The 15,037-nt window shown below is 36.6% G+C and overlaps 2 protein-coding genes across 3 annotated transcripts; one reads left to right on the top strand and one right to left on the bottom strand.

Moving 5' to 3' along the window:
- Positions 1–523: 523 nt before the first annotated feature.
- On the bottom strand, positions 524–8,587 carry asb5b (ankyrin repeat and SOCS box containing 5b). 2 transcript variants are annotated; one of them, XR_003595690.1, is made up of 8 exons: positions 8,425–8,587; positions 5,837–5,916; positions 5,362–5,469; positions 5,139–5,292; positions 3,238–3,372; positions 2,252–2,443; positions 1,560–2,181; positions 524–1,356 (listed from the first exon to the last, which is right to left on the bottom strand). XR_003595690.1 is itself a non-coding variant. In XM_028019001.1 (7 exons), exons 1-7 carry the CDS (start codon positions 8,513–8,515, stop codon positions 2,054–2,056), a joined length of 888 nt encoding a protein of 295 aa, XP_027874802.1. In that variant the 5' UTR covers positions 8,516–8,587; the 3' UTR covers positions 524–2,053. The 2 variants fall into 2 exon arrangements, 1 of the variants encoding a protein (XP_027874802.1); XM_028019001.1 differs by having other exon boundaries at positions 524–2,181.
- Positions 8,588–9,773: 1,186 nt separating this feature from the next.
- spcs3 (signal peptidase complex subunit 3) lies at positions 9,774–15,027 on the top strand. Its single transcript, XM_028018976.1, has 5 exons — positions 9,774–10,029; positions 10,829–10,902; positions 12,459–12,535; positions 13,842–13,957; positions 14,774–15,027. Exons 1-5 carry the CDS (start codon positions 9,887–9,889, stop codon positions 14,904–14,906), a joined length of 543 nt encoding a protein of 180 aa, XP_027874777.1. The 5' UTR covers positions 9,774–9,886; the 3' UTR covers positions 14,907–15,027.
- The last annotated feature ends 10 nt before the right edge of the window (positions 15,028–15,037 follow it).

Below are 15,037 nucleotides of genomic sequence, written 5' to 3' on the forward strand. Positions count from 1 at the left end.
TAAGTTGGTTCTGTGCCTCAGGGTGTGGCTTTTGTTTGAGCTGATTGTTCAAGAATAAAGAGAGCTAAGCACCATAATTACTGATCTCTGCAGCAGGATCCAAGATCCAGGATCGGTTCATGCTCAACCTGCTGCAGTACACAGAGCTCTCTGCTCGTTGTCAGAATGTCAATCAAAACAAAGTGGAGCGCTTTGTATTGGAGAAGCAACCAGGAATAAAAAAAACCAAAGGATTTAAAATAACTGAAAACTCAAGAAATCCACAAATAAAACTGATTTAAAAAATAACTATAAAATATAATATTTGAAAATGAAACAGACTGGATTATGTTCCTGATGACCCTTAGGACAGTCAATAACTTTCTAAACATAAAAAAATTATATAAAACAAAATCTAATGATGTACTTTAATGTACGTATAATCTTTTTATTATAATTATTTATGTTTGTATGTCTGTTATCATCTGTTCATAACTGTGTAGAGTAATAGCTGAAATATTGGAGTTTAACACTGCAGTCAAACAACCTTTATGAAATAAAAACATTATTTATTCGATTCATTTCAAGTCCAGTTCACAATAATCTGCCATTTGAATTCAATGTACAGTTTAAATAATCTCCTTTAGTTGAAGTAATAAAAAACAGATAGTGGTTCATTGCAGCCAATAAAATACTCTAAATCTCACAAATAGAAATTATTTACTAGCATTACATTAGCATGTATGCAGACACACATTTTGGAAATGTTTCCAATTCCAGCAGCATTGACATTCACAAAATTATTCATAAATAACATTGAGGTAAAGATATTATGGTTATTGGCTGTGAAAACATTTTTCAACAATATTGTGGGAATAGTTAGTGCAGTGGTTCCTAAAGATTTTCTGTGCCCCCTATAGATTACAATAGGGACAGTCTCCGATGTGTGTCCCCGGGGGTGGGGGAGGTTAGTGTTAGAATCTCTCCACTAAGTTAGTGCAAACTGTTCCTTTATCCGCTTGAATCCATGGTGACATGTTGACAGGAAATACTAGCTGGATTAATTATATCTAGACTGGAAGGACACAACATTTTTAGACATTTTTTGGTCTAGATTATAATGCAAATATCTCAGTACATACAAAATTAAATAAAACTAACTTACAAGATAGGAACTTGTCTTAAAGAGGTAGTATTAAGAAAATGTGACTTTATATCTTGTTATAATGTAATTTCTTTAAAATCAAAAACATACCTGGAGTGTTGCCTTAATTATTTCATGCATGACTGAGAAATCCTTTCATCACCATGATAACCATTCAGCTGTGCAAAATGCCTGGTTGGACCAAGCCCCGCCTTCGGGACGCAGCTCCTCCTCTGAGCTGCAGTTTACAAGCTTCTGCCTCATAGAGCAGGCCTCCCGTACAACTGCCCCACTCAGATCCTTCAGACTAGCCAGCAGTAATTAGCAAACAACTGGTGGAACTCAGCTGAGCTCATTGTATGAGCTACTTCCCAGTGCAACACTGGTAAAAACGTTGTTAAAGGGTTAATAGAGAAGCCATGTTGTGATTATCCACTGTAGCCGGAGTTTCACAAAGAGCAGGACTTTTTAAAGAGGCAGAGGCCCAATTTCAAGGCGTTAAATTAGGACGTAAAATTTCTTTCGAGTCAAATTTGACATATATATCATTTTTAAAACAACTAACGTTAACATAGTTAGTTGATGGTGCTATAAAATGGCACTAGTTGCCTGGAAAATACATAATATTGCCCTATTAAGTCAACAATTCCTAAATTTTGATGAAAAAGTACTAGTTATGAGTGAAATAACATGGGAAAAATGTCTTGAAGTACTTATCACTAGTACTTTTTCATTAATATTACGGACTTACATAGAAGAAGCTGCTACTTCTTGCTGAAAATTTATTAAAAAGTTACTTCTAAGTCAGTTTTGTCTTATTTCAGGTGTACTGAGATATTTGCACTAGAAACTAGACCAAAAATACTTGCCAACATTTTCTGTTTTTGCATTGGAGACAGAAAACTACAAGAGAGCATGCAGCCTATGGCTCTATGTGTGCTCCAAATATTGAGTGAGAAGTGAAGGAAGAGGGAGGAGAGGAAGCTGCTTGAGTCTGGCTCGCCCAATCACGGCCCTGATCCGGAGACGGCACAGCTGGCAGAGACTCCTGGGGGATGCTGGAGACAAACAGAGCCGGTTCAGGTGTTTTCATTCAGTTTAAAAATCATTACAGCGATTCAGGCGTACCTTCGAATGCCACCAGCAGCTGGTGTGTTTCTCCACCAGGCGGAGCGAGGTCTAAAGGCCGCTGGCCGTTTCCGTCTCTGAGCTTGGTTTCAGCGCCATGGTCGAGTAAAACCGACACCAGATCTGTGCTGTCCTGTCTGGCAGCTACATGCAGAGGACTTTCACCGCCTTTCCCTGCATTAACACTGGCTCCTGGATAAGGGGAGGAAGGCAAAATAAATGTCCCAATTACAGTACCATGAATAGGACCAACCAGAGGTGGGTAGAGTACCCAAAGGTTGTACTCAAGCAAGAGTAAAAAGGTATTTGGTAAAAAGGCTACTCAAGTACGGAGTATCTGATCAAAACATCAATCATTTGATGTTTAAAAATTACATATAAAGTCATGTGAAAATTTTTGTATTTTAAAGACCAAAATAAAAAATAATCCAAATAAACACCAGGCTAAGATTTCTTTTTGTCATAATATTATGTTAATAAAGTCATAATATTAGCAGAATAAGGAATATTTATTTGTTATTCTTTGTATGACCATTATCAAGACCCATCTTTTTAACTGCATGTCCTAAACTGGAACATCTTGGTTCAGTTGAAACATTTTCCATACAGTTGTGTGTTTTTCCATGTGGAAGAGGGGTGAGTACAAACTTGTCTTTATTTTGTGGGTTTATTTTTTTAATACGTACAGCACATTAGGTTGCTTCTAGTATTAAGGGTGCTTTATAAATAAAATGAATTGATTGGTTTATAAAATTACTACTTAATTCTACTAATATTACAACTTCTGGTAATATTATGAGTTTATTCTTGTGTTATTACAGCTTTTTTTTGTATTGGTATGAAATTTTCTCGCAATATCATGACTTTTTTTCTTGTAATTAATTAATTTATTTTTTCTTACCTTGGCCCTAATACTCGGTTGCAGAAAGCAACTGGAAAGCTTTCATTAAAAAGAAAACCTCTACACAGAAAGAGAAAAGTCACACCTTTGTCCAACAAAACCTTTGAGCAGGCTGCGTGTCGGTGCAGGCAGCTCACGTAGAGAGGGGAGCCCAGGTGGGGGACCTGGCAGTCTGGATCTGCTCCATGAGAAAGAAGGGTCTCCACACACTGGCTGTTCCCTTGATGACACAATGACAAAAACCTTATAAAAACAACATATACAGAACACAATTTGGATCCATTTGAAAGCATTAATTTACAGTAAGGCTGAAATGAAACCATATATGAGTTTAAATTAAATTATTGTTTCGTTCTTTGCTTTAAACATCTGAAATACGACCACACTGGTGGTGCAATCTTTTCTCTTTTGTCAACTCCACATAGTTGAATTTTATTTTTAGGTAAAGTAATGTAATCTTATTTATATTTATAGCACATTTTCAGCAACAAGGCAATTCAAAGTGCTTTACATGAATTAAAAATAAATAACAAACCAATGGAAAGAGCAAAATAAGAAGACGAAAAGCTGTTATGAGGCGGAACCTTAGACTGCTGCTGCCAGTGGCTCACCAGGCCACTGCTAGGTAACCAAAGAGTGAGTGAGTTGTTGCTAGGTAACCAAAGAGTGAGTGAGTAAGTTGATTCCAACAACCTTGCTTAGCGAGGCTGTGGGTAGGTGAAACAAATCCTTTATGCGTATTTGTATGTATTTTTGTCACTTTTTGTTAATAAAATAGTATCTGTGTAGACTAAAAGATGCACATTGTTTTATTTTACCCATTTGTGCATATATTTATATAACTTTTGTTTCTTACTTTATTTACTCTACTTTGTATATTGCAAGACCTTTACAATAATATTGTCAATGTCTGTGGTTATTTTTTATTTTTATTATAGTATTGTGATATTTGTCATTGTGTTAGATATTCTCTATGAAATGTTATTTGTTTGAAATAAAGCATAAAAAACAACTGTGAGTATCTGAGCGGCTAAACCTTTTTTCTCTGCCTACATCCACCAGCACATTGTTGCATCTTGCATTTCCACAAACGGAAACTACCGAACCACTATCTGATACAGAAGAAATATTTCCTGGAATCCCCTAACAACAATTTTTAAAATGTTAAATGACATGCTGCTGCATCCAGACTAGTCAAACAGGCAGAGTCAGGTTAAAAATGCATTTCTGAGACTGTAGCAGTGTCTAACAATAACAACCAAAAGCTGCAACAGACCCAGGAGGCACTCACATGTAATCTATAATCTGCTGATTATTTTGATGATTCATTTTATTTACTATTAAATATGCAAGATGTAAAAAACACTGATTCAGACTCAATACAGGGTTTGACCAATAAACAGAGCTGATCTGGAAATGTCTGCCAACTGTAAGACTTCATAATAAACCAGGGGTGTCCAAAGTGTGGTCCAAGGGCCATTTGCAGCCCCTGAGCTGATTTTGTACGGCTCCTTAATGTTACAAATTTGTCAAACAAGCGCAGGTGGTTGACGCAGATGGAGGCTTTTTTAATTCAATTAGAATAAAACTATTAAAACCTTTTTCAAATAAACAAATCAGCTTTTTCAGGTTTCTTCAGTCAAGCCCAAAATAAATGAGTAAAGTGAAATTATGTGAAACCTTTTCAAAATTTTGTACTTACAATGATTCCTACACATTCCTTTCCTATAAAAAAATCTGACTATTTTCTTTAATTAAAGTATTTAATGCTTAGTTTACTGTTGAGCAAGAACAAAATCCTCAATGAAACTTTGTGTTTTAGTAAAAAATAAACAGTCCACAAGTTAATGATTTTGGTCCAGGTAACAAAACGTTTGGACACCTCTGCCTTAATCTAAATGCATTCACATTCTGAACACAGCTGGGCGTATTTGTCTACGAGGAAGATACTTTAATACACACAAGGTTTCTGCTGTGTGTACTTACCTCTCCTGCAGGCTTCATGCATAGACGAAGGGAAGTGTGTGTGAAGTGTGTGGATGTGCGCTCCATTCTGCAGCAGCAGCTCCAAACACCCGACGCTCCCTGATGCACAGCAGTTATACAGGGGAGTGACGCCGTCGATGGTGGCAGCATTCACCTGCAGGATCACCCACCATTAAACAGCCATATTATGCCTGGAAATGAAACTGAAAGTATCAATACTTACATTAGCTCCAGCACTTAGCAACGCCCTGACACATGCCACGTGTCCAGACAGACAGGCTTCATGGAGGGGCGTCACTTGGTTGATGGTCTTAATGTTTACTTGATATCCCTGCAAAACAACATATGCAGTTTATATTTATCTGGTCGCAGATGGGTGTGGTCAGATCAGAGAAAAACCAATAAAACTGACAACTGTTAAAACTCACATTATATACAAACAAGGCTTGTTTGTATATAATTATCACTTTTCATTACTAAGGGGCAATGTACGGGATAGACGGTTTTTACAGATTCCTCACAGTCAACAAGGTTAATGATGACTATTCAATATTAAACAAAATATAAAAATGGTTGTAGATTAAACTAGTTCACTTATTGGTTTTCCACTGTGTTACGTTTTACTAAGTGATTTTGAGTAGTTTTCTTAGAAAAATGTGTGGTTTTGTTTTAAATTGGTCTTAGCGTGATGGTCCTACCTCAGCCAGCAGCCTGCGCAGGATCAGCAGGCGACCCTGAGACGCTGCGTCATGGAGCGGAGAGCGATCTGCCCACGACCCTGGAAACAAACAAATGCCCAAACACACCAGCAAAACTTTTTATTATAGCCCATTTGTTTAGACCTTAACTTTTAGTTCACGGCAAACACACAAAATCTTGCACAGTCATTTTTGTCTAGTTTTTAGTGAAGATATGTTAGTATTAATAAGACAAAACTTAGAACTAATGTTTCGGCAAGATGTAACATCTTGTTTTAAGTTAATAATTCCTTAATGAAGAATAAGTTCTAGTTACATTGGGAAAGTATTTAACTAAAACATTTTCCCAGTAGAACAAGTACTTTTTCATCAATATTAAGGAATTATTGACTTTAAAGAAGCTCATATATCTTGCTGAAAAGTTAATTTTGTCTTATTAAAGACACTTGGTAAGATTTTTTTCTTATATCTTATTTCTTATATCTTGATATTTTTAGTTTATTCTTTGCGCTAGTTCAGTTATTCTCATTGTTTGTGGTTTGGATTTGTTTTGTTAAGAGTCATATTTATTTCTGTTTACTATTCATGTTTTCTTTCATTTCATTGCTTTTTCTTCTTGCCTTGGTGATTTTGTGTTTAGTGAACCAATCTTGTGATTATTTGCCTGATGTTTTGTATCATTTCCCTGTTGACACTTTGAAACAACATAGAATTATAATTTCTTTTAAAAACAGAAAAATACAGTCGTTGAGTAGTTCTACAAACTGCTATGCTTTAAGAACCACTTCCATGAACTCAACTATTACCATGCTGATGCAGAAAACTAGAATAAAATAGCTTCTTATCGTTTGGTTTCACATGTTTGGTTGAGTGATGCAGTTTATTTATGTAGAAGAAAATATTGAAACATTTGAAGTGAGAAAAATTAATAGAAAATATTCTGGTGCTCAAACCAGAAATGTTTCACATTATAGTTTTAATTATGTGGCTAAAATGCATTAAAAATGTACTGAGAGTGGCTGTAGCAAAACAAAAATTGGCATTGTGCTTGTGGCAATTCACAGCTAGTTAAGTCTTACACACCTGTAAGACAGGTTTTCAAAAGGCAATTCAGATGTTTATTTTCTGATTTGCAAATGAAAGGCAAAGTTTAAATGCCTGAAATCATTCCACGATCCAAGCTCTAGACAAAATGAATGTGAACATTTAAAATCCACCTGAATTTGTTCCTGACTCAGTGTCATATCTATTTTGTAAATAATTGACACCAGAAACTCCCCCAGGTAGCATTTAAGGTCACCTGAGTACACTGTAAAAAAAGAATATCCCAAATCTACTCAATAAAATTTAACTAAAACATTACTACTGAATATAATTTACTGTTTTGGATTTAATGTTAAGTAAATTTTAACCTTTTGGATTTATAAATTTAATATTAAGTATATTCAAATAGAAAATATAAATTAACTATAATGTAAACAAATTAATTTTGAAAAAAATGTAATCCTTTAAATTTATATCAATTAATTATAAAGAATTATTTAAAACTGCCTATTTATATTAAGCTAAATTCAATAGCAAAAATGTATTTTGTTTTATTAAACTGGAATATAGCATATTTTACATCAAACAGTTTTAAACAGACCTGAAAACAGATTTAAATAAATTACTGCCACAAACTTAAGAAAGTAATTAAACTAATGATATTTTGTGTAACATATTAGTTGAAACCACAGAATCGTTTTTACAGTGTACCAACAGTGGTACTTGTACTCTATTGAGCAAAATTACACACTTATTCTAGTTATGCTGTAATTAAGCCTGTCACAACAACACATTTTGCTGAACAAAAATTTTTGCAGAAGTTATTGTGATAAAATATAATATTGCTGTTTTGAAACTATGTTCAACCATTATAATTATAATGGCAAAATAACACATTCTCACACACATAACATTTAACACTGGAACTGGAAGACATTTTAAATATCCAAAATAAATAAACAGAAAAACAGAAACAAATAAATAAAATTAATTATGAAGTTTCTGAAAACAAAAATGGTGCTTCAAAAAAGGGCTAGTTGAGACCAAAACTCCAGATTGAAGACTTTTGTCATCCTTTTTTTTTTTGGTAGAAAAAGAAAAAAACAGTAAATCATGTAAATGGAAATTATGGAGTTCGTTTTAATTTATCATGCGATTAATTGATTTATTGCTTATTGTGACAGGCCTACGTACTTACGAAAACATCAGGGTAAGAAAGAGCATAATATAAAGAGCACTTATTATAGTAATCCAGTAAATTGTCTAATTTAGCCCAGAGAATGGGCACTTAATGCAGTTCTATGGACTTTATTCCACAGTTTTATTTAGTCTTAACATGAGCTGTTTTCAGATCATGTTAGGATCAGCTGTAGGGCGTATTTTAGGCTTGCGCCATTAGGTCTTATTTACCCGTAACACATACCACAACTGCGCTGTCAAACACTGAATGCATCACAAGTTCAACATGTTGTTCTGTATTTCGTATTTCAACCTTTTTTTCTTCATCCGTTCTGATTTTGAAAAGCTATAAGCAGAGTACCGACCTTGGCTGATCAGAACGCCCCAGCAGGCCCGCTTCCTCTCCGGGGTGCTGCTGGGCACCGACACCGACTCTGCGGCTCTTTTCCTGGACATCTCCCCTCAGCTGCTCGCGCTGGAACTCCATGTACCGCGGATGGGGCTCACGTGCTGCAGTCAAAACACCACAGCACGAGTCACAGCGAGGGGGCGGAGTCAGAGGCGAAACTCATTCTGATTGGCTAAAATGCTAGGTGGCTCGCAGGACAAGATTATTTTAGAAAGATGACGAAACAACGCATAGGCACGAAGTATGGAAGCCCGTTTCCGCCACTCTGTTAAAATAAATAAATAAATAAATAATCTCATTATAATGAGATAGTATCTCAAAATAATGAAATACTATTTCATTATAATGAGATCATTTTTTTTTACAGAGTGGCAGAAACGGGCTTCCATATATTTGAGCAATTTTAAAATGAATAGATTTCTTTACAAAATTATGTGATCTACTAACCAACCACATTATAAACTTGTTTTTAAAATAATATTTTATGACAAATTTCAGCCGATTGGAATAAAATATGAAATTATTTATATAACGATATACACAACCAGTTTACAAAAAATGGTTTTGGACACTCAGCAATCAGTGGAAACCATTTAATTTGCCTCTCCATAATTTACAGCCAATATATTTTACTCACTGAAATCTACGGATTTTTGATCACCTTGTAATTTTAGAAACAAATTCAATCACATAATTTAATTTCTCCCTTATGTTAGATTGGGAGATTATGAGTAGTTACTATGAACTGACTAGAAATTTACAAAGCTAATTTAAATTCATTCAAGATATGTAAAGGTGAAGCTTAAAATAAAATACAGCTGAACCTCTGAATATAAATTTATGGCATTAAGAGTCGTTTGCATCTTGAAAATGTGCATCTGATGGTAAATGATCCACGGTGGTGACCCTTAGAGTAGAAGCAGCAGCAAAAGGCTCATTAAAAGAGATAAATATGTTTCATACAACTCAAATAAGGGGACTTATTTATTTATTGTGTACTAATGGGTCTGACTTCCATTCAGAAGATGGCGGTAATGCCCCATTATTATAGTAGTCAAACGCTATTTAGTGGGAAAAAGAAGAGGAAGCGCTTATTCATCTCTGCAGGTGGCTGTTTCCTGTCTGTGTTGCTACGTTAACAAATCATTCATATCATAGTTATTGTAAATAGTAAATGAACTGTCCAGACATTAGGTTAATCATTTTTACTGTTGAAGCAGTACCCTAAATGAACATTTAACTCTTTTGACAAGTAACAAAACGCCTTATGCAGTGAATTTATTCTGAAAAGCTCCGCACAGGAAGTTGCGTTTACCGCGACACTTCCGGGTATACATCCGCTAGTGTTTGCTCAACGGTTGCTCTTTATTAGCCTTTCGTCTGTCATTCATTTCAGCTTCCTTTAGCCACTTTTAAAGATGAATACGGTTCTATCGAGAGCTAACTCGCTGTTCGCCTTCTCCCTGAGCGTCATGGCGGCTCTGACTTTCGGCTGTTTCGTCACGACGGCGTTTAAAGACAGAAGAGTTCCTGTGGACATCCACGTCTCTAAAGTTATGCTGTAAGAGCTTCATTCATACCAGCTGTTTGGGGGAGAAAACTGCTGTTTTTGTCTTCATGCATGTTATAAGCTGTGGTGATTTTTTTAATGATGCTTCACCATCACCCTGTAGAGTCAGACCGAGGCCCTGCTGTCTGATCGGACGATCTGTAACCCAGACTTCCTCCTTCTGCTACTGTCATGTTACCACCTGTGGTGATGTTTATTCTCTCACTAGATTTAAAACTGGCTTCATAAAAAAACATAATAAAAAACATCTATTTAATAAGTTTCGTCATATTTTGGAAAAGTTGCATTAATTTTTATGCCCATTTATTCACCATTACCACATAGGAGCACAACCATATGCATCTCTTACTAATGACCACACCTCCTTTGTGTTGGCTGACATGCAATGGCAGCATCATGCTGTGTGGACTCACAGTTCGCCACTAAATCCAGCTTTTACTTGGATGCAGAAAGCATGGGTGGTACCAGATGGAGGCTTAAAGAGGCCAATTTTCAAAGACTGAATTTCCCACGTTTTTTTGTTAGAACATTTCTGAGAATAATCTCAAAGTCTCTGAGTTTTTTGGAAGATATTTGGAAACAAATAAAATATACATTTTGGCTCCTCTGTAGTCAGCACCGCCATTCTTAAGACCCACAAAATCTCCTTGTCAAAATCTCTTATCAGGCTCCAGATTTGCCTTAAAATGAATCCTGAAGGTACCTGGCAACCTGGGAAAAGATGGGGAAACAGAAACGTTCTTATTTATCTAATTTGAGTTTCAAACTAATTAATTTTCCTCTTTAACAGGAAGAATGTTGATGACTTCACAGGACCCAGGGAACGAAGTGATCTGGGGTTTATCACATTTGACATCTTAGCTGATATCCTTTTACTTCCCATTGTCGAGTGTCAAGACAACTTTGATCCAGGCGGATTTAGACACAAAATGCTGATATTAAGTTATATTTGTTCAGCAGTAACTCTGTACCAGAGGTGTGACCAAGTCACTGAGTTGCAAGTCTCAAGTAAGTCTCAAGTCTTTGTCCTCAAGTCCGAGTCAAGTCTCAAGTAAAGACAGGCAAAAGTCGAGTCAAGTCTCAAGTCAGGAACCTTTAATTTCAAGTCATTTCGAGTCGTTTTTATTTTATTTTATTTTTATAATTTGCAATTATACAAAAAATTTAAATAATAGACCATTTGTTCGTTTTAAAATATGTATTTATCTCAAATGATAGAACATGTGTAGCTGAACACAAAGTATAAAAACATTTTTAAATTGGACCACTTTATTGCCCAGTTCTGTTAAACTTGATATTCAATAAAAAAAGACGAAAATGCTGACATTTCCACAGCACAATACAAAGAACCATAACAGCAGTTTTTTCCTCTTTTCTCTGACCTGTCAAAACAATATATTGTCAATATAATTTCCCAACGTAGATGTCTTCAAATACACCAACCATCCTTAGATGATACTAGACCCGGCTCATCATCATGATGGGACACAGAGACTCTGTTCCCTGTGTTCAGGTCCAGAATCTGCTTTCTGTTCCGGAGCCCCGCTCACTATCCACCGGCTTCCTGAGCTAACACGGTGCACATTATTTGTGGAGGCATTTGAAGGACCGGATTTATGGTAAATAATCACCAATTTAACCCGGAGTACACATGCTAACACGAAGTTAGCTAAAGTCAGCTATCTTACAGCAAAAGAAAAGCGCCACCTACCGATCTTTGTGAAGCTTCAAATGCCGGACAAAGTTGGACGTCGTGGCATTTCCATCCGATATTCTCTTCTTGCATGTTTTACAAGTTGCAGTTCGTTTTTTAGTCGAAAGTTCATAACCTACGTAGCCAAAAGAAATTAGCATATTCCAGCGGTTATTTCGTATTTCGTTCCCTGAGCTCTGCAGCTTTGCCGCGTTTTTTTAAACGTCCAAATCCTGTTAATTTGATTGGTTGTGCTGCAGCTACGTACACATACATACATAAGGAGAGAGGAAAACCATAGTGACGGTCTGCGCATATTGATGCGGAATGAGTGACATTAATTAATGACGCCACTTTATAAATAATGTGTTTTAAATTTTAAGACTGAGTAAAAAATATCAAGTCTTTTCAAGTAAACAGCTTCAAGTCGAGTGAAGTCCCAAGTCAATGGCATGAAAGTCAAAGTCAAGTCCGAGTCTTTGAGCATTTTTTCAAGTCAAGTCTCAAGTCGTGATTTTAACGACTCGAGTCTTACTCGAGTCCAAGTCATGTGACTCGAGTCCCCACCTCTGCTCTGTACTATTTAAAAACTCTACACTAACATTAATGTAACTGTACTTTGTTTTGGAAGAGACTTGATGAATTCAAAGTGCTGATAAAAACAAAGTTAATTATTTTTAGCTGTTTGATAAAATGTGTGTCTGTGCTGTTCCTTAACTTTTCCCACATTTGGAGCCAATTTTCGACTGGAATGTCAAGCAGCTGTTTCTCTACTTGTCAGCTCAATACGCCACAAAGAGCAACGTAAGTAAACACACACTTATTGAGCTTTGGTGTGTTCATCTGGTTTTAATCAGCATGAAATAAAAAATCAGACACACACGTTGTCATTCAGACAATGTCCTGGCTTATACCCATAAGTCTTCTCCCACTGCTGCTGCATGCATTTGAAGGATGGAATCAGGTTTAACACATACACCAATCAACCTGTGGTCTCGAGAAAACAAAGTTTATTTTCTTGAGATTAACTCGTTTTCTCAAGAAAATTATCTGGAAAAATTGGCGCAGAAAATGTCTGCTCTCAGTTTCAGTATAAAGCAGTTTGATTTATAACAAAAAACTAATCTTCAATGTATTTCTGTACAAACTACCCATCTAACTTGCATTTGAGTGCATTTTTAATAACATTTCAGCTAGGGCTGAAACGATTCCTCGAGTGATTCAAGTACCTCGATTATTAAAATTCCTCGAGGAAAATTTATCTAAATCTAAGCTTCGTTAATTATATTTTATTATTTAGCGCACCGCGTTCCAGCCGGGTTATTACTTGCGTTGCGCAGAGCTTTCACTTCCACTTGAGTTGTTGACGAAAGCTAACTGTTAGCAGCATAAGGTCCAGTTTTCAAGTTCGACCTGGGAGGATTCTATTGATTGATGATCATGTCCAGGCTTGTCGTTTTTCCGGGCCGGACATGATCATCAATCAATAGAATCCTCCCAGGTCCGGGTCTTTGTCGTTTTTCGGGGGACCAATAAGCATCCTTAAAATGACTGGCGCGATGCCTGGAGTACGGTAGTCTTTTCTCCTCCCGGAGCTGCTGCCTAGTGGTGGTGGTTCAGAGCGAACGCCACCACCAGGCGGTTGATATGCGATAGTAATACTTCTGTTATGTTAGACTTACCAATGTTTTACTTTATCTTTTTTTTATTCGATAACTCGATAAATTGTAAGAATAATCGGTAGATTACTCGATTACTAAAATACTCGTTTACAACAGCCCTAATTTCAGCTGTTATTACACATCCATTTTTCATAACTGATGTACTATATTCTAAATATTTTGTGCTGTTTAAAGTTAAATACTAATATTTAACTAACAAGAATGAAAAGAATATTTAACAAGTTAAATATTAGTATTTAACTTTTCAAGCATGTTCTGTTACTCTTTGGTGGGTCATGACAAAAATAAGTTTTTCACTACCAAAACCTCTGACTGTAATGAGGTTGTAATGAGTAATGTCTTAAAGATAATTTTAAGACATTACTCGGATAATAACTTTGATATGACTCTTTTAGGTAACTATAAAATTGTGTTTGTGTGTGTGTCAGTCTCTAAACCAGGTGGTGCTGTGGGATAGGATCATCCTCCGAGGGGACAACACCAAACTGAACCTCAGAGACATGAAGTCCAAATACTTCTTCTTCGATGATGGGAATGGACTCAGGTTAGATGCTGTAGTGTTAGGAGCATGCTGGATTTACACCAAAACCTGTTTTTATGGTCACAAGATAAATATTTAATCATGTTACATGTTTTTGTTACGTCCAAAACGTTTGCACATGCGCACAATGCTTTAGGGCAAAAACGCGCCTTTTTTCCATAGCCGCAAGAGCAGCTCCTTTAACAAAATAAAATCTGGAGATGTAGATGTTATTCATTTAGCACAGTGCGCCACAGCAAAGGGGGAAATTAACGCAGAAAATTGGATGAACAACAACTTAAACCCACTCTTATTCTTCTGTTTTCTCGCTCCTGTCACCCAGATCCGTTGCCATAGCAACTGATGACAACGTCATGTATCATGGTGCGTTCACACCAACCGCGTTTTGAGCGTCAGGCGCGACTGGTTTACATTCAAAGTCTATGTGGAGGCGCGTTTTGTGCGTTTGAACCAGACGCGCCTGATGCTCAAAACGCGTTTGGCGTAAACGCACCAAAGATGCACATGCGTCGAACTTGAAGCTTCAGACACATTTGGTGTGAACGCACCATCAGGATTAAAAACGCAAATATTTATCTAGTTCTTATAATGTTGACGATATCAAAGCACTACGTCCCTTTTTGTTTTCTATCATCACGTGTACGTTTAAGATTTAGGGCTTTGTGTTGACAACTTCACAGCCAAAATCAATGGTAATCATCGATGAGGACCTGGGTTTTTTTGCCTTCCAGCAATCACATTGGAACAAACTTTGTTAATTAGCTTGTATCTGTGTTCCTGAATGCGATTGGCTGACGGGCATGTCCGTGTTGTGTGCAGGGCCAATAAAAACATCACCATGACGCTGTCCTGGAACGTCGTTCCCAACGCTGGGATCCTTCCTCTGGTAGCCGGAAGCGGACACGTCAGCCTGCCTTTCCCCGAGCAATACGAGACCACGAAGAGCTACTAGACAGAAATGTTCACCTGTAGCAACACACACACACACACACCCCTGTCCACCGCGACTGATGACACACCATACATTAATGTTTTTCTGTATGAGGCAGTTTGTAATAAAGAAGTAAATGTAACATTTGTGTG

The sequence above is a fragment of the Xiphophorus couchianus genome, chromosome 5 (assembly GCF_001444195.1).
Source record: "Xiphophorus couchianus chromosome 5, X_couchianus-1.0, whole genome shotgun sequence".
In the NCBI taxonomy this organism is placed as follows: domain Eukaryota; kingdom Metazoa; phylum Chordata; class Actinopteri; order Cyprinodontiformes; family Poeciliidae; genus Xiphophorus; species Xiphophorus couchianus.

Excerpts from the sequence above, each read along its gene's own strand:
- asb5b (XM_028019001.1), bottom strand. The coding sequence starts at position 8,515 with ATGTCCAGGAAAAGAGCCGCAGAGTCGGTGTCGGTGCCCAGCAGCACC. Across the intron at positions 5,293-5,361 it reads TGCTAAGTGCTGGAGCTAAT|GTGAATGCTGCCACCATCGA; the intron begins GTAAGTATTGAT and ends GTGATCCTGCAG. Across the intron at positions 2,444-3,237 it reads AAAGGTTTTGTTGGACAAAG|GAGCCAGTGTTAATGCAGGG; the intron begins GTGTGACTTTTC and ends CCCCTTATCCAG.
- spcs3 (XM_028018976.1), top strand. The coding sequence starts at position 9,887 with ATGAATACGGTTCTATCGAGAGCTAACTCGCTGTTCGCCTTCTCCCTG. Across the intron at positions 12,536-13,841 it reads AATACGCCACAAAGAGCAAC|TCTCTAAACCAGGTGGTGCT; the intron begins GTAAGTAAACAC and ends TGTGTGTGTCAG. Across the intron at positions 13,958-14,773 it reads GATGATGGGAATGGACTCAG|GGCCAATAAAAACATCACCA; the intron begins GTTAGATGCTGT and ends TGTTGTGTGCAG.